The sequence below is a fragment of the Oryctolagus cuniculus genome, chromosome 4, assembly GCF_964237555.1.
Source record: "Oryctolagus cuniculus chromosome 4, mOryCun1.1, whole genome shotgun sequence".
Taxonomy (NCBI): domain Eukaryota; kingdom Metazoa; phylum Chordata; class Mammalia; order Lagomorpha; family Leporidae; genus Oryctolagus; species Oryctolagus cuniculus.
In genome coordinates this window covers 120,201,253-120,222,381 of record NC_091435.1, presented here as the reverse complement: position 1 = coordinate 120,222,381, position 21,129 = coordinate 120,201,253, and the positions used below count along the sequence as shown (strand labels likewise).

Sequence of the window (21,129 nt, the reverse complement as noted above, 5' to 3'; positions counted from 1 at the left end):
TTGTCACTGTAATTTCTAATATGAAGGCATGCTGAAGTTACTATCCTGTGAAAACATTTTTTTCCTGCACTAAAATATTTAGAGATAAAACAATTGCTCCCTTTGCACTCATGTATTCTAATTACTTCCAGAATGTCACTAAAATAAAAAATTAAAGATCAAGATATGGCATAATAGTTATAATTCTAAAATTTGGTATAAAAGTAAAGGAATGAAGGAGACAGCATTCCTAACAGCACTATACCCTATGCTAAGAACAGTTTACAGAGATATCCTCCCAGAAAATTCATAACCATCTCCTGTCTTCCATGTTGTCCCTGCAAAAGGGCAATAAAGAGGAGGTACACCCAAGCAATTCTGATTATTTCTATGTGAGAAACACAAACAATATGTGGCATTAACAATCCTTAGAATCCTTCTGGTTTACTAAGTTAGCTTTGATAGGGAAAACTGAGAAAATAAAACAGACCTCAGCAGAAAATAGAAGACCCAAATGACATACATATTTCATAGTTATTCAAATAATTAAATGGTATAACAAGTAACAAAATGTTAATTCTGCCTATCATGACTTTATACTCAGTTAAAATTCCTGTAAGCTGTTTACCACAACTAATATTAAAGGCAAACTTTTTCCTTTTTGACAATTAGTAATTATTTTTATAACCTAGTAACAACTGTTGAACTAGTACTCTAAATGTTATACAAACCTATGATATTTCCCAAAGCCCATACTGCTTGCTCACAGACATTCTGATGGGGTGAATGAAGAAGCCTCAGGAAAAGTGGCACAGCATCTGAAAGAGGAAAATGTAAGTTAACACTTCAGGTTGAAGATTCTCTCTCTCTCTCTCTCTCTATATATATATATATATAAATTTATATACACACACTTTTTCCTTTTTAAAGAAATATGCATTTATTTGAAAGCTAGAGTCAGAGAGAGAGAAAGCTTCCACTCCTCAAATGGCTTCAAAAGCCATGGTTGGTCCAGGCTGAAGTGAGGAGCCAGAATTCCATCTGCATCTCCCACAAGGGTGGCAAGGGCCCAGAAACTTGGGCCATTATCCACTGCTTTCCAGGAGCATTAGTAGGAAGCTGGATCAGAAGTGGAGCAGCCCGAATTTGAACTGGGACTCTGATATGGGATGCTGGTACTACAAACAGAAGTTTAACCCACTGTACCACAATGCTAGCTTCATAAAGAAACTACTAAAAAACTGAATTTTTTTGCTGATATCTCAAAATAAAAATAGAATCTATCAAAAATATATCCTCATTAAATAATTTTTATTAGATTGGGGCCAGACTGGGGCCAGCACTGTGGCGCAGCAGGTTAACACCCTGGCCTGAAGCACCGGCATCCCAGTGGGTGCCGGTTCGAGACCTGGCTGCTCCACTTCCGATCCAGCTCTCTGCTATGGCTTGGGAAAGCAGTAGAAGATGGCCCAAGTCTTTGCGCCCCTGCACTCGCCGGGGCGGGGCGGGGGGGGGGGGACCCGGAAGAAGCTCCTAGCTCCTGGCTCCGGATCAGTGTGGCTCCAACTGTTGCGGCTGATTGGGCAGTGAACTGTCAGATGGAAGACCTTTCTGTCTTAAAAAAAATTTTTTTTATTAGAAACAGCACTTCTGGAAGAATTCTGACTAGCAGATAATTTAATTAGCATCGAAATGAGTTTTAAAACAAATATCAAATAAAGTTCATAAAATTTCATTTACAATTAAACCTGGGCTTAAACCTAATTTTAAGATTAATTCAGGGGCCAGCGCTGTTACACAGTGTGGTAAAGCCACCACCAACAGTGCTGGCATCCCATATGGGCGCTGATTCGAGTCCTGGATGCTCCACTTCCCATCCAGCTCTCTTCTATGGCCTGGGAAAGCAGCTGTGTGGGAGACCCAGAAGAAGCTCCTAGCTCCTGGCTTTGGATAGGCCCAGCTCTGGACATTGTGGCCGTTTGGAGAGTGAAGGAGTGAACCAGCAGATGGAAGACCTCTTTTTTTCTCTCTGCCTCTCCTCCTCTCTCTGTGTATAACTCTGATTTTCAAATAAATAAATAATTCTTTTAAAAAAAGATTAATTCATCAAATTTGAGAAGAAAGTTCCAATATTGAAATAACTTTTAAGCACTTTAATTTAAATAAACATCATGTGGCTGAACAGACAGGCCAGTGATTCCTGGACCACTTGAGACCTTCTGAATCAGGAAGTAATTGTATTGCTCAATAAAGATGGCAAACACAAGACAGGCCTTTGTCTGAACAGACTAGTATTACACTGAACAAGTGACTCTTTTTCTTTCTTTCCCATATAACTTTGAAAAATGCTATTTAAATATGAGGTACCTCAAAAGCTTGTGGAAAATGGATTAAATGCTAACTTTTGGTGCACACAAGTATTCATATTCATACATGTAGATTAATGATGATTACTTATAAAAACCTCTTTCTGATCTTTAAAGACCATATGAAACAGAAAAGGAAAAAGGTAGGGAATAAGATATTGTCTTGAAAAAATAAAATTTACCTAGGAGTCAACCATATAAAACCAAAAAAAAAATCACATTTAATAAAACAAAAAAAATATGAATCCAAAATTTAATTTTAATAGAATTTAAGGTAATTTGTTTTTCTAATATTACAACTATCTACATAATAAGGTACTAACTTAGATATCATTTTTGTTCCCTTTCAAAATCAAAAGATTAGTGCTTACGATTTTACAAGCTTAGACAAGTATACTGCTTACATATTTAAGATGCATTTTTAAAGTTCCTTTTAAAAATTATTAATTTCTTTGGCGGAAAAATTAAATAGTACTCATGAAAACAATATACCTGTTAGTATTATTATTACTATTTTAAAATATTTATTTATTTATTTATTTGAAAGTCAGAGTTACACAGAGGGGAGAGTGAGAGAGAGGTCTTCCATCTGATGGTTCACTGCCCAATTGGCTGCAACGGCTGGAGTTGAGCTGATCCAAAGCCAGGAGTCAGAAGCTTCTTCTGGGTCCCCTATGCAGGTGCCAGAGCCCAAGCATTTGGGCCAATTTGCACTGCTCTCCCAGGCCACAGCAGAGAGCCGCATTGGAAGAGGAGCAGCAGGACTAGAACTGGCGTCCATAAGGGATGCCGGCGCTGCAGGCAGAGGATCAACCTACTGTGCCATAGTGCCGGCCCCAAAAACATAACTTCTTTAAGAGAAGCTGAAACACAGTATGGCAATGGGAAAAATAATTTTATTTCTTCTGATGTCCTATAAATAAAGTATAACTATAATAATATAATCTGCTATTACAATTAGGAAATTACCCAGATTTTGAAAGGAATTAAATGAAGTTTTAGAAACAGAGTGTGTTGGTCAACTGAATAAGATTGCTAGGCTGGTCTACTTCAACAACTCTACATGTTATTGAGTAGCTATAACTTTACAACATAAATAGCTATATTTTTTTAGGAGAATCAGCGGGTTCTGTTGACTTTTTTTTGAAAAAATACAATGTTATTTGTTAATAAGCAACTTACTGGATTGAACTACTGCTTGAGTTTGTTCAGAGGTTCCAGATGCAATGTTCGTCAAAGCCCATGCAGCTTCAAACTGTAAAGAAGGACTACAAAACAAATAAACAAAAACAAATAACTTCAAACAGTAGTTATTTTCACATTGGTACAAATTTCTATCAACATCGCTGTCCACAAGTATTTTAAATATATTAAATATTTGTCTCTAAACATTCAGCATTTCTGAAACCTCCAAGGCCTTGTTTTCTCAAGTACCTACATGCTCAACCTAGTTCCTGTTAATTTTCAAAACTTAAACTAAGTCCCTCTTTGGCTTTTACCTTCATCTGTTGGCATAAATATAATTTGCATCATTTTTCCCATTCCTTTTGACTTTTCAATTCCATCCCATAGCTCCTGTCTTTTTTCTTTAAAGATCAAACTATCTACTAGAAAATCTTTCCTTCTCAAAGGGTACATACTAAATTAAAAACAAAGAACTTGTACTTACTTGTCATCTCTTTCAAGACAATGAACTAAAATAGGTAATATTCCAGATTTTATTAAGTCATCAATTGGTGGATTTCGATCACTGGACAAAAGCTTTCTGTAAGACATAATATATATGTATACATATAAGCTCCTTATGAAACTTGATGATACACAATATTAAAATGATCCAAATTCATATTTGACACTGTCATAAATCTGAATATTTGGTACAATTCTCAACTTGGAAATTTCATGTGAATTTGAAAGGCAGAATTACAGAAAAAGAGGGGAAAAGACAGAGATCTTCCATCTTCTGGTTCACTCCCCAAATGAATACAACAGCTGAGGATGGGCCAAGCTGAAGCCAGGAGCTTCATTCCAGTTTCTCACATGGGTGTAGGGACCCAAGCAATAGGGCCATCCTCCACTGCTTTCTGGGGCACATTAGTAGGGAGCTGGATTGGAACTGGAGCAGCCAGGACTGGAACCAGCACCCATATGGAATGCCAGTGTTACAGGTGGCAGTTTTACCCACTATGCCACAACATGGGTCCCTGAAAATATTTCATAACTTATTTAATGCAATCTTTTTGCTAATTTTATAAAAAGATTAATTTATGACTTAAATTTAGAGATGAATAAAAATTACAAAAATATCAATTATGAACCACTATTAGTACAATGTTATTCCTTAATGAGTCCTGAAGATAACTTATAAAAAGAAATTAAATATTTTATGTAAATTATTAATTTGAGAGGCAGAGAGACAGAGACAGAGAGAGACCTTCTATTAGCTGATTCATTTCCCCAAATGCCCTGAACAGCTGAAGCTAGGCCAGGCTAAAGCCAGGAGCCTAGCACTGAATCTGGGTCTTCCACATGGGTGGTAATGCCCCATGTACTTGAGCAATCACATGCTACCTCCCAGGGGGCACATTAGCAAGAACCTGAAATTGGAAGTGGAGGTGGGACTTGAATCTCCAGGCATTCTGATAGGAATTCAGGTGCCAAACGCCCACATCTACATGTTTTATATATGTTAGTATTACTTACTTTTGAGCTCAGAGAAGGAACTAGACAAACTCTATATAACACCTACCTTGCTAAGAAAGGAATTAAGAGATCACCAAAATATACAAAATTATTCACACTAGGTCACAACAGTCAAAAGACAAAAGACTTAAATTGCTGCTGTATTTTATTGCTGATATTCGTGTTCAATTCTTCATCCTACTCTACACTTAAAAAATTAAAGAGCATAAAAGCTCAACAACATTTTCATTTCAGCAACTAAAGAGAAATGGAGTAAGTACACCATCATACAGGGAAATACCTAAAGAGATGCTGGATATACTAAGGTAAATAATACACGTAGATTCCTGTCCTCATTGGGAAAAAAAAAAAAAAATCCAGTGTCTATTTTCAGATGTAGAAGATTGAAGGTTTAGCTGGTAATCCTCAGTGTGGCCTAACACAAATCTTTACCCAACTGGAATCCTCTGCACTACTATATGAAGGGAATTGTTTTAGAAAGCTTAACCTGATCATCCCCCTATATAAACTAAGAGATGGTTGCTTATTTTTACTTTATCAAGGTAAATTCTTTGACCTAGCTTTAAACTGCTCCACAAAAAGGCTGTCTTAACCTAACAAATCTTATTCTCTAAAACTCAATAATGTGTGGGTTGTATGTACCATTTCAATTTCATTTGCAGGCCCTTCGAATCTTACACCTCTTACTTTCCAGTTCAAGTAGTATGTTTTACACATCATCAATGAATTTCAAGAGTACTTACAGAGCCATAGTCCTACATTTGAATTGAATACCTTACCTACAGAGAATGAATTGTAACAAATGCTATGAAAAGTGTTTTTCCATACCACATGCTTATAAAGAATCTTAACCTAGTCTCTTTCAACTGAAGATCCATGAGACCAAGGGTCAAGATTTAACAAAAGATTTTTTTTTTACTCCTTCATTGAGGACATTTTGAAAGAGAAGTGGTTTTTATTCTTTGAGGGTATAATGCTGAATACAACATTATTTTATAAAGTTTGTTTGTGAGAAATGGTGACTTGATCAGCCCTCACCCTGACTGTTGATGAGCAACTTAATATGTTATCCCTCTTAGTATTTTTTTGTTTGTTCTACTTAATACTTTTGGTTGAATACTGTAATCAATACACAATTATTCTTAAGTGCTGAAACTTAACTGTAAAGTGATCGCTGTTAAATATAAGAGTGGGAATAAGCGAGGGAAGAGATGTGCAATTTGGGACATGCTCAGGCTGACTTGCCTCAAACGGTAGAGTTGGAAACATACCAGGGGATTCCAATTCAATCCCATCAGGGTAGCATGTACCAATGCCATCTCACTGGTCCCAGTGATCAGTTTCTGTTCATTATTGATCATAATGATGGGACTAAGAACCAAAGGGATCATATGGACAAGAATAGTGTCTGCAAATACTAGCTGATAGAATCAAAAAGGGAGAGAACGATCCAACATGGAAGGTGTGATGCACAGCAGACCCATAGAATGGCAGATGTCCTAAACAGCACTCTGACCTCAGAATCAGCCCTTAAGGCATTCAGATCTGGCTGAAATGCCCATGAGAGTATTTCAAGCATGGAAAGCCAAGACACTCTGGGGGGGAGGGGGGAACTACATGAAAGATCTCTGTGAGATCCCAGTGGAAAGAACGGGTCATCAAAGAAGGAGGTACCTTTCTCTGAAGGGAGGAGAGAACTTCCACTTTGACCATGGCCTTGTCTAAATATGATCAGAGTCGGTGAACTCAGGGGGCTTCCATAGCCTTAGCAGCTCATGACAAGAGCCTAGGGTGATTACTGAGGCCATGAACAAGAGTGTCAATTTGTTAAGTCAACAACAGGAGTCACTGTGCACTCACTCCTCATGTAGGATCTCTGACCTTAGTGTGCTGTACATTGTGATTTAATGCTATAACTAGTACTCAAACAGTATTTTTCACTTTATGTTTCTGTGTGGGAGCAAACTTGAAATCTTTACTTAATGTATGCTAAACTGATCTTCTGTATATAAAGAGAATCGAAAATGAAAAAAAAAAAAAAAAGTTTGTTTGGTGCCACTATCTTAAATTATACTAAGGTACCAGAAGTTTTAAATCTGTAAGTGCTTCTGCAACACCAACATAAAGGTTAGTACCACAAAAAAGGGCAAGTCAAGTCTCAGAATTATTGTGAAAACCAGACTATTCTTTCAGACTCCTGAAACTGTCTCAGGATCTCCCAAGGTTCCAGACAGTACTCTGAGAATCTCTGTTTCAGGGGCACTGGGCTTTAATTTTCATGCAGAACTCATGTTGGAAAGAATAGTCCATTAACTTGGACAACTGCGAGCATTAACTGATTTTTTATTTTTAAGACAACTTAAGTTTTTCTTAATATTTATTTATTTGTTTGAAAGGCAGGGTTACAGAAAGAGAGATCTTCTACCCACTAGTTCACTCCCCAAATGGCCGCAACGGACTGAAATGGTCAGATCTGAAACCAGGAGCAAGGATCTTCCAGATCTCCCATAATGGGTGCAGGGGCCCAATTATTTGGGCTGTCTTGCCCTGCTTTCCCAGATACATTAGTAGGGAGCTAGATTGGATATGGAGCAGTTGAGACTAGTGTGCATCCATATGGGATGCCAGCCTATGGCACAGTGTGGGTCCCCAAGCATAACCGATTCTTTATCATTCTTCGTATAAACATCAATTGCCATTTTGAGATATGAATAGTTCTATAATTCTTTCCTGCATGAAAAAGTCTTTAGAAGTTATTTTTATCTGTGGTACGTCTAACACTGTAATTCTATAATGTCCCTATCTGTTCTAGATTAAGGTAAATACACAAGGTAGGAAAAGTCAAATAATTATAAAAGGGATTCATTTACTAGACAAGACACTGGATGGGCCTATGTAATCTTTTTCTATTTAGAAATTTAAAAAAAAATTTTACTTATTTGAAAGGCAGTGGGAAAGAGTGGGAAAATGAAGGAGGGGGTGGATAGTAATCTTCCATCTAACGGTTTACTCCCTAAATGGCCACAATGATTGGGGCTGGGCAGGGCTGAACCCAGGAGCCTGGAACTACATCCAGAGCTCCCACATGGGCAGCAAGGGCCCAAACACTTGAGTCACCATCTGATGCCTTCACAGGCACATCAGCATGGAGCTGGATCAGATGCAGAGAAGCTGGGATGTGAATGGCACTCTGATAAAGGGATGCTTGCATTGCCAGAGTTGATTTACCTGGCTGTACCACAATCAGCCCCTATTATGAAACTCTGCAACTAGGATCAATTTCCTGTATAAGGTCTCTTTCCCACTGATAATCACAACATAAGGTATTATTCTTATATTCATAAATATACAAAGCAACCACTATGTTGTATTATGATACAACTGTATCTTTCTCAACCTATCTGTTTATGCAAAGATCTCAGTAGTTAACTTTTTCTGGCTCTTCCCTTAAAATATGAAACTTAAGTTTGTAACAGAAATGTGCAAGATAATTTGGTATTTCCAGCCGAGTTAGACACTGAGAGCATATGCACCTCTAAATCTTAATGTCTATTTGTCCATACACTGATGCAGTGAGTTCATAATTCTTTATGTACTGCTTGATTAATATAAACATTGTGAGAAGAATTAGCTACTTGGTTAACTGTTAGCAAAAGAAGCTTTGCAAATGATGTTTTTCTACCACTCTGTGGCACTGATCTGTCAAGTGACCTTTTTCCTATCATAATACCTATATATTATGCAGAATAAAGCTTCAATGTATTTAAAGTACACCTTTCAGCGCAGAAAATGTGTTGAAAGTACACAGTTCATTGCTAACAGTTTTAATACTCTGAATCAGAGAACATTTTTTTTAGGATAAATGATCTATGACTGTTTTCTATTATCTGCCATCAAAGCTAACACTGATTCATAGGATTACACATAGTTAACAACTCAAAATAAAACCTCTGTTCAAGTTTTAACTGAAACATGTCCTCAAAATTTAACTTACCTAGCAGCCTGAACTGCACTTAATTGAATTCCTTGGTTATCACTTGAAGCATTCTATAAAATATAAAATAATTTTATGTTGTAAATGCACAGTAATTAGTATCAAGTCTAACAAATAAACAGAGAAAATAAATCCCAACTTACTTGAACAATAGCTTCTAGAGAGGTATTTTGCTGGGAAAAAAGTTAAAAAGAAATTAATTAAAAGCCATCTTAAAATTCCATTATTTATGTAAAACTTTCATTGAATCAGCACAATATTAACAACTTACCACTCTATAATCACCATCTATATCAGAGTCTTCACAGATATCCTCATGCGGTACATTCCTTCTCTTTAAGAGATGTTCATCTCTTTTATTCTTTTAAAAAAAAAATCAAAGAATCTCATTTAAAAAAAACGTTACATACATTTGTAAGTTAGGCAATCCTGTGCCTACAAACTGAATGGCGTGCCTTTTGAAAGTAAAATTCAAATGCCAAATAGTAAACCAAACTGTGAATTAAACCCTTAAGCAACAATGAGGCCCAGACCCCAAATATTACATTTTTAATGAACCGTGAACCACATAAAAACAAACAAAACAAGAAGTATAACTAAAAAGACAATGTACCGTTTAAGTGAGAACCAAACATATGTGCATTTAAGAATGTATTTTACACATCATCGGGGAGCTTCTCTTTATCACCTAAAAGTAGAGTCAAAGCAAAAGTTGGGAAGTTCAAAATCAGGCAAAAACCAACCATGCTTTACGAAAATCAAGGGTTATTTGGATTTCACTTAAAATGTCTGGGCAAATTAAAAATACATTTAACTGTAACCTATTTTCATTCTTTAAAAATCGATGAAATTTGGGGTTGGTGCTGTGCTACAGCAGGTAAAGCTGCCGCCTGCCACACCAGTATCCTTTATGGGTGCTGGTTCAAGTCCCAGTTGCTCCACTTCTGATCCAGCTCCCTGCCAATGTGCCTGGGAAGCAGTGGAAGATGGCCCAAGTCCTTGGGTCCCTGCACTGGGAGATGCCAGGACCTTTATTTGGCTTCGGCCTGGCCAAACCCTGATCTTTGCAGCCACCTGGGGAGTGAACCAAGCTATTCTCTCTGCCTCTGCTTCTCCTTTTCCATAACTCTTTCAAGTAAGTAATCGTTAAAAAAAAAATTGATAAAATCTGTAACTGACAAGTTCTCCACTATCTTTTTTTTTTTGACAGGCAGAGTGGACAGTGAGAGAGAGAGACAGAGAGAAAGGTCTTCCTTTTGCCGCTGGTTTACCCTCCAAGTGGCCGCCGCGGCCAGCACGCTGCGGCTGGCGCACCGCACTGATCCCAAGCCAGGAGCCAGGTGCTTCCTCCTGGTCTCCCATGGGGTGCAAGGCCCAAGGACTTGGGCCATCCTCCACTGCACTCCCAGGCCATAGCAGAGAGCTGGCCTGGAAGTGGGGCAACAGGGACAGAATCCGGCCCCCCGACTGGGACTAGAACCGGGTATGCCGGCACCGCAAGGCGGAGGATTAGCCTATTGAGCCACAGTGCTGGCCCAAGTTCTCTACTATCTTTTAATAGCAAAATTATTTAGCATAACTGTATCTCTATGATTTACACGTTATATAAATCATTAAAAATGACAAAACAAAAAACATGTTAAGTTGCTGTTTATAGCCATTTTTGGACAGTAGGTAAGTTCTGCCTTGTTATCCTCAATACGTTGTTGAATTTAGTGAAAATCTTTTACTTCAAAAGAAAAATAAATGCTAAAGCACCTAAGAGTCACAAAAATCTTAACCACACTCAGCAAATAAAATGTAGTTATACAACAGTTAACATATTTTACATAAAAATATAATTTACATTTTATATATATATATTTTGTTAAAATTATACCTGGTAGTATTAATCTGACTTACCTTCCTTAATTCAACTACAACTTCATTTCGTTGTCTTCTCATAGTCTGCAAAAAATTTAAGGGAAAATGTTTTTAAATCAGCCCAAATTCCATCACCAGAATAAATCATTATTTACATTTTACTGTAAATTCCTAATCTTTACTTTTAGTCATTTATGTACAGTCTTATTTTACCGCTAATAAAGATGTTATCATACTATAAAATTTTCTATCTTCATTTCACAGTTATATTCCAAACTTTTTAAAATCTCTAATATCATTCAATTTATAACGTGGATAAATAAAAATTCTAAAAACAGATATAAGGTTTATTAAAATATAGAGGTATACCAAAGAGCTCATAATCTCACCCCCACATGAACTAATGACATTTTTAAAAACAATACATGTACAAGGTAAGTAAATTCAACTGCTTTCAAAGAAAAAGGGTTAAGGGAGCCTTCCTGAATGCACAGTCTCTTTCTCTAAAAGTAAACTTTGTACAATACTGACAGATTCATCTATTCTATTCTTCATCTTATTTTGGTTCACTTTATAGATCTTAAAACTCTTCCATGTGGGGCTGGCGCCGTGGCGTAGGGGACAAGGCTTACAGTGTCGACATCCCATATGGGCGCTGGTTCGAGATCCAGCTGCTCCACTTCCAATCCAGCTCTTTGCTATGGCTTGGGAAAGCAGTAGAGGCTGGTCCAGGTACTTGGGCCCCACACCTGCATTGGAGACCAGGAGGAAGCTCCTGGTTCCTGGCTTTGGATTGGCCCAGCTCCAGCTGTTGCGGCCTTTTGAGGAGTGAACCAGTGACAGAAGATCTCTCTCTCTCTGCCTCTCTGAACTCTGCCTTCCAAATAAATAAATAAGTAAATATTCAAAACTCTTCTGTGTTTGCAACATATGGATTAGCTTTTTCTAATGTTCCCATAACTATTCTGACAAGTAACCAATCTCTTATTTTCTAACATTTTTCTCATTTTTAAAATACATGGATACATGCTCACTGTAAAAGACTCCAACGTTCAGAAACGACACCATTTCCACAAGTTCAAGCTATTTCTAAATATCTTCTTCCCCAGTCTATTCTTATAGCAATCAGAGTAATTCTTATAGGCAGTCTAAATTTTTGTATGCTACAGAGTCCTTTGGCAGCCTGGTGAAATCAATGGACACTTTTCAGGTAATGTTTTTAAATACACAAAAGAAATACATAAGATTCCCAAGAAAACCAATTATGTTAACATGTAAGTAAAAAAATAATCCACATATTTATGTAAAATGTCATTAGAATGTATTTATTGTTACATCAAATGGGACCTAGCAGGACTGTAACAATAATATTTCAAACTAATGAAGTGATTTTTGATAGTAAAAAAAAAAAAAAATCACAGGTAACTTTAACAGTACTACTGTGATTCACTGGCTACACCCTAAATGAAGGAAATACTGTTTCAATTAGAAGTATAAATAGGGGCTGCCATTGCGATTTATCAGGTGAGGCCACTACCTGAGATGCAGCATCCCAAGTAGGCACTTTGTACAATTCTGACACATATGTCCCAGCTACTCCACTTCTACCCAGCTCCCTACTGGTAGCCTGGGAGAAGTAGCAGAAGATGGCCATGTATTTGGGCCCCTGTCACCCATGTGGGAGACCAGGATGAGGCTCCCAGCTCCTGGCTTCGGCCTGGCCAGACCTAGCTGCTATAGCCATCTGGGAAGTAAACCAGTAGACAGAGGATCTTTCTGTCTCTACAGACTCTCTCTCTCTGGCCCTGACTTTCAAATAAATAAATAAATCTGAAGAAGAAGGAAGAGGGAGAATGAATGAAAGGAGGAAGAGGAGGGAGAATGAAAGGAGGAGGAAGGTGGTGGAGGAGGAAGAGGAAGGGGAAAGGGAAGAGGATGAAGAGGGAGAAGAGGAGGAGAAGGAAGAGAAGGAGAGAAGGGGGAAGAAGAGGAGGAAAGAAAGGAACAGGAGGGGGAGGAAAAGGAGGAGTCCTCTTGAGCTCTACTCACAGACTGGGAGGAAGGGCCCAAGAACTCACTAGATCGTATCACTTCCCTGTTACAAAAACTTCTGATGGCTCTCTATAAAAGTTCAGTCTCTACAATGGCTTAAGTTCTGACCACATCACCTTCCCAATTCCCACCACTTGAAATCTTAGCTCCTACCATTCTATTTATTTTGCTCTATTCACACCAAGCTAGCAATTCCTCTAACACAGCCTAGCTATTTCTCTACACTGTCTTGCCTTAACTTAACTAATACACTATACAGTAACTCCTAAGAAGATGGACTCAGTGCCAACTGCTTAGTTTCCATTTTTTAGCCACTTTAAGGACTAAATTAGTTAATATATGTAAAATACGTATACAGTTCTTAGCACACAGCAGTACATGTGTCAGCTTATTGTTACTGCTACTGCTATTTCCTTAAGCTGGAATATCTTTTCTTCATTTCTTTAAGGCTCAGCCACTCAACTCTATAATAAGGTCTTCTTCTGATCATCTACCAGCTCTCTATCTGCTTACTCTTTCTCTCCTCCTTGCTTTATTTTTCTCCCCATTCACTGGTTTATACCCCAAAAGTGTGGAACAGCCAGGGCTGGGTCAGGCCCAAGCCAAGAGCCCAGAACTCCTCCAAGTCTCCTACATGGGAGGCAGAGACCCAAGGACTTAGGTTATCTTCTGCTGCATTCCCAGGCAAATTAACAGGAAGCTGGATCAAAAGAAAAGCAACATCCTAATATGGGGTATGGGTGTTGCAAGCAGCCAACCTAGTTGCACAACACCTGCTGCTACAATCAGAGTGTTAACATCCACCATCTCATTATTACAGCATTAAGAAGTAAACAAACAAGCAACTCTTTTATTTAGTTTAATAAATAACAAAACTGAGGCTTAGAGAAGTTCATTACTTGCCTACAAAGTAATCCTAGTCAGGATTAAAGCCCTAAGTGGCAGACATTTGGTGAAGTCAATGTTTGGGATACCTGTATCTCATTATGAGTGCCCATCTTGAGTACATGCTACTCCACTTCTCAGTAAGTGTCCTGCTAATGTGCACCATGGGAGGCAGCAGGCGATGCCTCCCGTACTTGGGTTCCTGCCACCCACATGGGAGACCTTGATGAATTCCAGGTTCTAGTTTTGGCCTGGCCCAGTCCCAGCTGTAAATGGGCATTTGAGGAATAAACTATCAAATGCAAGATCTCTGGCTCTCTGCCTTTAAAATAAAAATGAAAATAAGTAAGAATTAAAAATAAGAGAACTTAGAAGTCTCCTTCAAAGTCACTTAATCACTAGACTTTATTATTTCCCACAATTTAAGTCAAATAAAGTTTCTGCCAATGTGAGAGCCTATGGTTCACACTAAAACAAAATCAATGACTTTAACAAAACACACAGAAAATAGTATCTTCAAAATGTACTTAAAAGAATAACTTCAGAAGGACACAGATATTTCTAAAGTATCAGGATTAAAGTCGAACAGGTTTTAACTTTTCATTACATCATTAAATAAAACTGCAGTCACATGAATGCTTTGTTCATACTCAAATTATCTCCACATAGCACTTCTTTTTTTTTTTTTTTTTAAGATTTATTTATTTATTTGAAAGTCAAAGTTACACAAAGAGAGGAGAGGCAGAGAGAGAGAGAAAGAGGGAGAGAGAGAGAGAGGTCTTCCATCTACTGGTTCACTCCCCAGTTGGCCGCAATGGTTGGAGCTGTGCCATTCCGAAGGCAGGAGCCAGAAGTTTCTGGGTCTCCCACATGGGTGCAAGGGCCCAAGGACTTGGGCCATCTTCTACTGCTTTCCCAGGCCATAACTGTGTTGGATGCGAGGGGTTACATACTTTCTAAGCTCTAATAGGATGCAGGCTCTAGCACTTTTTCCCCCAACTAATAGCTACTTAATTTCCAATTACAGGTTACTTAATTTCTGCTAATTCTCAAGTTGTCAATGCATAGCTTTTTCTTTAAAACTCTAAAAATTATTAATTTAAGATATGATCACAGGGCCAGTGCTGTGGCATAGCAAGAAAAGCTGCCTCCTGGAGTGCCGGCATCCCATATGGGCGTCAGTTCAAGACCAGGCCGCTGTACTTCGGATCCAGCTTTCTGCCATGGCTTGGGAAAGCAACAGAAGATGGCCCAAGTCCTTGGGCCCCTGCATCCGTGTGGGAGACCTGGAAGAGGCTCCTGGCTTCGGATCGGCGCACCTCCGGCCACTGCGTCCAATTGAGGAGTGAACCAGCGGATGGAAGACCTCTCTCTCTCTCTCTGTGTATTTCAAATAAATAAATAAATCTTAAAAAAAAAAGATATGATTGTATAATATTCTATATAAAATTTAGCTATTTTAAATTTTCTTCAGCAAAAAGCTAGGACTCAATCTCACTAAAAAACAAAGGTTTAATGAAGAATTCTTTCTCAAGCTAATCATACAGAGGATAAAGTAACAATACTTTGATTTTATTTCATCCAGCCTGGATGTCATTCATACCCTGGGAAAGTTAAAACTTAGGCAACAGCAATAGCACTACAAACAAAATAAAATCAATCAGGCATGAAAAATCTTTTGTGTGCTAATGAGATATACTCAAAACTGGATTGTGCTAACAGATACACAGCTCCAGAAATTTACAAAAGTTCACTGAACAGTACATTTAAAAATGGTAAATTTTCTGACAGGTAAACTGTATCTCAATGAAGCTGTTTTTAAAAGGCTTATGTACATAACACATATACAAATGCTGCTTCTTCCTCCAACAATGGTTAATATTATCTTATTATTTAGAGCCTGCTGGAATGTAGTCAATCCTCAAGCATTTATTAATCACCTATTTGTCGAGGCCTAGAAATACAAAGATGGATCAGTGATGCCCTTAAGTAGGTAGTACTCTTTATGACACAAATATATAATGCCATATAAACAGAACCTTCACGACTAAATGGAAACTAGTGAAAGGCATTCCAGGTAGAAAACAGCACACACAACAATAGAGGACTACAAAAAGATTATATGTAGAATCTGTTTAAAAACATCAGAAGCCAGGAATGGAAAGGCAGGCAAGGAGTCAATTAAATCACGTCATGGAAACCTAAGCAGGGGCTGGCACAGTGGCATGGTGGGTAAAGCCACCACCTGCAGTGCCAGCTTTCCATATAGGTGCTGGTTCCAGTCCCAGCTGCTCCACTTCTGATCCAGTTCCCTGCTAATGCTAATGGGAAAGCATCAGAGGATGGTTCAAGTGCTTGGGGCCTGCACCCACGTGGTAGAGAAGGAAAGAAACTCCTGGCTCCTGGGTTCATAACAGCCCAGCTCCAGCCTTTGTGGCCATTTGGGGAGTGGATCAGCAGATGGAAGATCTATCTCTCTTTTGCTCTCTCTTTTTAATTCTGCCTTACAAAAAAATAAATAAATGTAAAAAAAAAAAAAGCTAAGCTACACTTTTTGGAGAAAAAGGAATCACTGGTGTTTTTCAACCCCAACTACTACCGCAGCCAAAATACTTGGTAGGTACAACAATTGTTTAACCTAGTATGGGTAAATAAAAAGCTAAAAATAGCAAACCACCAAAGTTTTTGCTATCTCTTTGACAGCAAGCAGCATGCCCTTTCCAAATAGAATATGCTGGCAAACTGCAAATAAATTCTAAGTTTTACATTTATGGTAATAAATGTGAAATTTAAACGCCTAATAGTGTTAAATACTTACTCAAGTGAGTTAATAATATCTACTAAAGGTAAAGATGCCTGTTTAAATCCTTCATTTAGTAATGTGTATATAAGATTGCTTCTCAGCCTTTTGGCTAAGATCAAGTGCAGAAATGTGTACGTAAGAAATACAGGGCCAGTGCTATGGCACAGTAGGTTAAGCTTCTGCCTGCGGCACTGGTATCCCATATGGGTTACAGTTCAAGTCCCCCGCTGCTTCTTTTCTGATCTAGCTCTCTGCTAATGCACCTGGGAAAGCAATGGAAGACAGCCCAAGTGCTTGGGTCACCGTACTCATGTGGGAGACCTGGAAGAAGCTCTTGGCTCATGGCTTCAGATCAGCCCAGCTGCAGCTGTTGTGGCCATCTGGGGAGTGAACCAGAGGATGGAAGACCTCTCTCTCTCTTTCTCCCTGTCTGTAACTCTGCCTCTCAAATAAATAAATAAATATTACAAAAAAAAAATAAGAAATTATTTCTAATTTTCAGACTGCAGATTTCTTTTCTTAGAGATTGTACTCATTAACAGTATAGCACCAAAGAAAAGTCAATTAGCACTATGAGTGCTGGGTAAAGGTTCTCATCAAGTCTGACAAGTGAAAAGATAAATGGGGATTAAGTACAAGTGAAAAGGAGCTTTGAGAGTAGGTTAGATTTAACCTAGGCAAGCTATGAGAGTAGTTTTAAAGAAACAATTTATTCAATTATCTTGTACAAAAGGTTACTTAGGGTGGAACAAATAAAAATATACATCAGGAAATGGTTTACTAGTAGATATGATTTTACAACCCTATTAGTGTGTGTATATGTGTATATACATATGTATATATATTTATACATGTTGAAAATATGGTATTTGGTAGGAAAAGAAAAAAATAAATAACCAAAGGCTTGGTGAGACACATAATCTCTCTCAGGGAAGAGAAACACTGTAAAATAAACTTTAAAAAAATTTTTTTAAAGATTTATTTATTTGAAAGAGTTACACACAGAGAGAGAGAGAGGCAGAGAGAGGGAGAGGCAGAGAGAGAGAGAGAAAGAGAGAGAGGGAGGGAGGGAGGGAGACACAGAGAGGGAGAGATGTCTTCCATCCGCTGGTTCATTCCCCAGCTGGCTGTGAGGGCTGGAGCTGTGCTGATCCGAAGCCAGGAGCCAGGAGCCAGGAGCCAGGAGCCAGGAGCTTCCTCCACGTCTCCTATGTGGGTGCAGGGGCCCAAAGACTTGGGCCATCTTCCACTGCTTTCTCAGGCCACAGCAGAGAGCTGGATCGGAAGTGGAGCAGCCAGGACTCAAACCAGTGCCCACATGGGAATGCCGGTACTGCAGGCGGCAGCTTTACCTGCTATGCCAAAGTGCCAGCCCCGTAAAACAAACTTCCAAAAATCACTTGTAAGAAGTTATGGAGGACAGTAATATACATGTTTGGACACCCTGGTCCCAGTGCAAAGTTCTTTATACAATATACTACATTACTTACATTACTAGGCTGACTTCCATTATATAGTTATTCAAATAAGTCTCTTTTCTCCATCAATATGGTATTTGCTTTCAAAATAGTCTTTTTCTTTGTGAACTTAGGTTTAAAGACTTCAACTTTAGCAATACAAGAAAATCTTCACTGAAAGGCAAATTACTGAATGACTTTGCTAAAGCACTATTTAAGGGGCTGGTGCAGTGGATCGACTTGCTGCTTGCTATACCAGCTTCCCAATCGAGTGCTGGTTCCAGTCCCAGCCGCTCCACTTCTGATCCAGCTCCCTGCTAATGCACCTGGGGAAGCAGTGGGAGACAGTCCAAGTGCTTGGGCCCCTGCCACCCATATGGGAGACCCAGAAGAAGGTCCTGGTTTCATCCTGCAAAAACTGAAAACTCATACCTATTAAACAACCTCTGATTTTTCTCCTTCCACCAGCCCCCTGGAAATCGTCATTCTACCTTTTGTTTCAATGCACTCGACTACTTCTAGGTAGCTTGTCTAAGTAGAATCATAGAGTATTTGTCTTTTTCTGTTTTGCTTATTTCGTTTAAGGTTCATCCACATCTTATCATGAATCAGAATTTTCTTCCTTTGTAAGTGTATCTAACATCCCATTGTATATGCATAACACATTTTGTTTCTCCATTTATCCTTGCAAGGATACCTGAAATGCTTCCACCATTTGGATGTGTAAATAATACTGCTATCAACATGAGTGTACAAACATGTCTTTTTTTTTTTAAAGATTTATTTATTTGAAAGTCAGAGTTACACAGAGAGAAGAGAGTCATGGAGGGAGGGAGGGAGAAAGAGGGAGAAAGAGGGAGAAAGAGGGAGAAGAGAGAGAGAGAGAGAGAGAGAGAGAGAGAGAGAGAGAGAGAGAGAGAAGAGAGAAGAGAGAAGAGAGAGAGAGGTCTTCCATTCGATGGTTCACTCCCTCACGGGCCGCAACGGCCAGAGCTGCACCGATTCAAAGCTGGGCGTCAGGAGCTTCTTCCGGATCTTCCATATGCGTGCAGGGGCCCAAGGGCTTGGGCCACCCTGTACTGCTTTCCCAGGCCACAGAAGAGAGCTGCATGGGAAGTGGAGCAACCGGCACCTGGGTGCCAGCGCTTCAGGCCAGGGCATTAATCCACTGTGCCACAGTGCTGGTCCCCCATATTTTAAAAAGTTCTTATTTTCGGGGCTGGTGCTGTGGCATAGTGGGTAAGGTGCCGCCTGCAGCGCAGGCATCCCATGTGGACACCAGTTTGAGTCCAGGCTGCTTCACTTCCAATCCAGCTCTCTGCTACGGCCTGGGAAAGCAGTACAGGGTGGCCCAAGTGCTTGGGCCCCTGTTCCTGTGTGGGAGACCTGGAAGAAGTTCCTGGCTCCTGGCTTTGGATCAGCCCAGCTCCGGCTGTTGTGGCCATCTGTGGAGTGAACCAGAGGATGGAAGACCTCTCTCTTTTTGCCTCTCCTTCTTTCTCTGTGTAATTCTTTCAGATGGATAAATATTTGGGTATACTGAACAGGACTTTCTGGATCATGATTCTATATTTACATTCTCACCAACAGTGCCTTAACGCTTTCAATTTCTTTCCATCTTCACCAGCACATGCCAGTTTCTATTTTTGTTGTTTTTACAGTAGTTGTCCTAATGGTTTTGATCTGCATTTTCCTAACAATTACTGATATCAAGCATCTTTTCATGTGTTTGTTTGGCTATCTGTGTTATCTTTCTTGGAGAAACGTCTACTCAAATCTTTTACCCATTTAAAAACTGGATTGTGTTTTTCTGCTGTTGCTGAGTTTACCTTTTGTTAGGAAAAAAGAACGAAATTTTGGATATTGACTCCTTAACAGATAAACCCTTAAAATTCAATAAAACATTTCTGGCACTGGGTGTTTGCCTTAGCAGTTAAGATAGCAATGTTCCATATCACAGTACTTGAGTTCCGAGACAGGCCTTGGTTCCCAACTCCAGTTTACTACTAATGCAGACCCTGCAAAGGCAGCAGATAACAGCTCAAGTAGTTGGGTCCTTGCCACCATGTAGGAGACCTGGACTGACTTCTCAGCTCCAGGCTTTGGCCAGGACAGTCCCAACCACTGCAGGTATTTGGGGAAAGGGTGGTGGGGGATTTGAACAAGAGGATGGAAGCTGTCTCAAAAATATATTCTGGATACTAACCCCTTACTACATTTATCATTTGCAAATATTTCCAAAGGGTGCCTTTCTTTTATTATTTTGCCACACAGAAGCTTTCTGAGTTTGATGTATTCTCACACGTCTACTTTTATTTTATAGTCTCTCTTCTGATGTCAAATCCAAGAACTCACTGCTAAGAATAATGCTATGAAACTATATAGTTTCAGGTCTTTTATGTCCTTTATCCATTTTTAGCTTATTTTTTGAGTACACTGTAAGACAAGGGTCCAATTTCACTCTTTGCAAATGGACATCAAATTTTCCCTGAATTATTTGCTGAAGAGACTTTCTTTACTCAATGTGTATTTTGTTATCTTTGTTGGGCTGTGGTGTAGTAGACTGGGCTGTGGTGCTGGCATCCCATATGGGCACAGGTACGAGAATGCTGGCCTGGAAGGCAGAGTGGACAGTGAGAGAGAGAGAGAGAAAGGTCTTCCTTTTGCTGCTGGTTCACCCTCCCATGGCTGCCACGGCTGGTACACTGCGCTGATCCAAAGCCAGGAGCCAGGTGCTTTTCCTGGTCTCCCATGCAGGTGCAGGGCCCAAGAACCTGGGCCATCCTCCACTGCACTCCCGGGCCACAGCAGAGAGCTGGACTGGAAGAGGGACAACTGGAATAGAATCTGGCACCCTGACTGGGACTAGAACCCGGGGTGCTGGTGCCACAGGTGGAGGATTAGCCTACTGAGCCGCGGTCTGGCATACAGTTGCTACTGAAATAAATATTTGAGATGTGTGTGTATATATATATATAAATTTTTTTTTTTTTTTTTTTTTTTTTTTTTTTTTTGACAGGCAGAGTG

General features: G+C 39.3%; 1 protein-coding gene across 7 annotated transcripts in view; it reads right to left on the bottom strand.

The window, feature by feature from the left end:
- KPNA4 (karyopherin subunit alpha 4) overlaps positions 1 to 21,129 on the bottom strand; it is a 65,192-nt gene that overhangs the window by 27,059 nt on the left and 17,004 nt on the right. For 6 of the 7 annotated variants that reach the window (XR_011388075.1, XR_011388074.1, XM_002716340.5 and 3 more), the window contains 7 exons: positions 10,945 to 10,989; positions 9,314 to 9,403; positions 9,186 to 9,215; positions 9,043 to 9,095; positions 4,015 to 4,110; positions 3,528 to 3,613; positions 711 to 797 (listed from right to left, as the gene is read on the bottom strand). Coding sequence is in view for 5 of the 7 variants with exons in the window: in XM_002716340.5 (XP_002716386.2) it covers positions 711 to 797; positions 3,528 to 3,613; positions 4,015 to 4,110; positions 9,043 to 9,095; positions 9,186 to 9,215; positions 9,314 to 9,403; positions 10,945 to 10,989 (487 nt within the window). In the remaining 2 variants the exon portion in view is untranslated. Of the gene's footprint in view, positions 1 to 710; positions 798 to 3,527; positions 3,614 to 4,014; positions 4,111 to 9,042; positions 9,096 to 9,185; positions 9,216 to 9,313; positions 9,404 to 10,944; positions 10,990 to 13,931; positions 19,161 to 21,129 lie in introns of those variants that run through there. The other variant, XM_017346883.3, reaches the window with a different exon arrangement.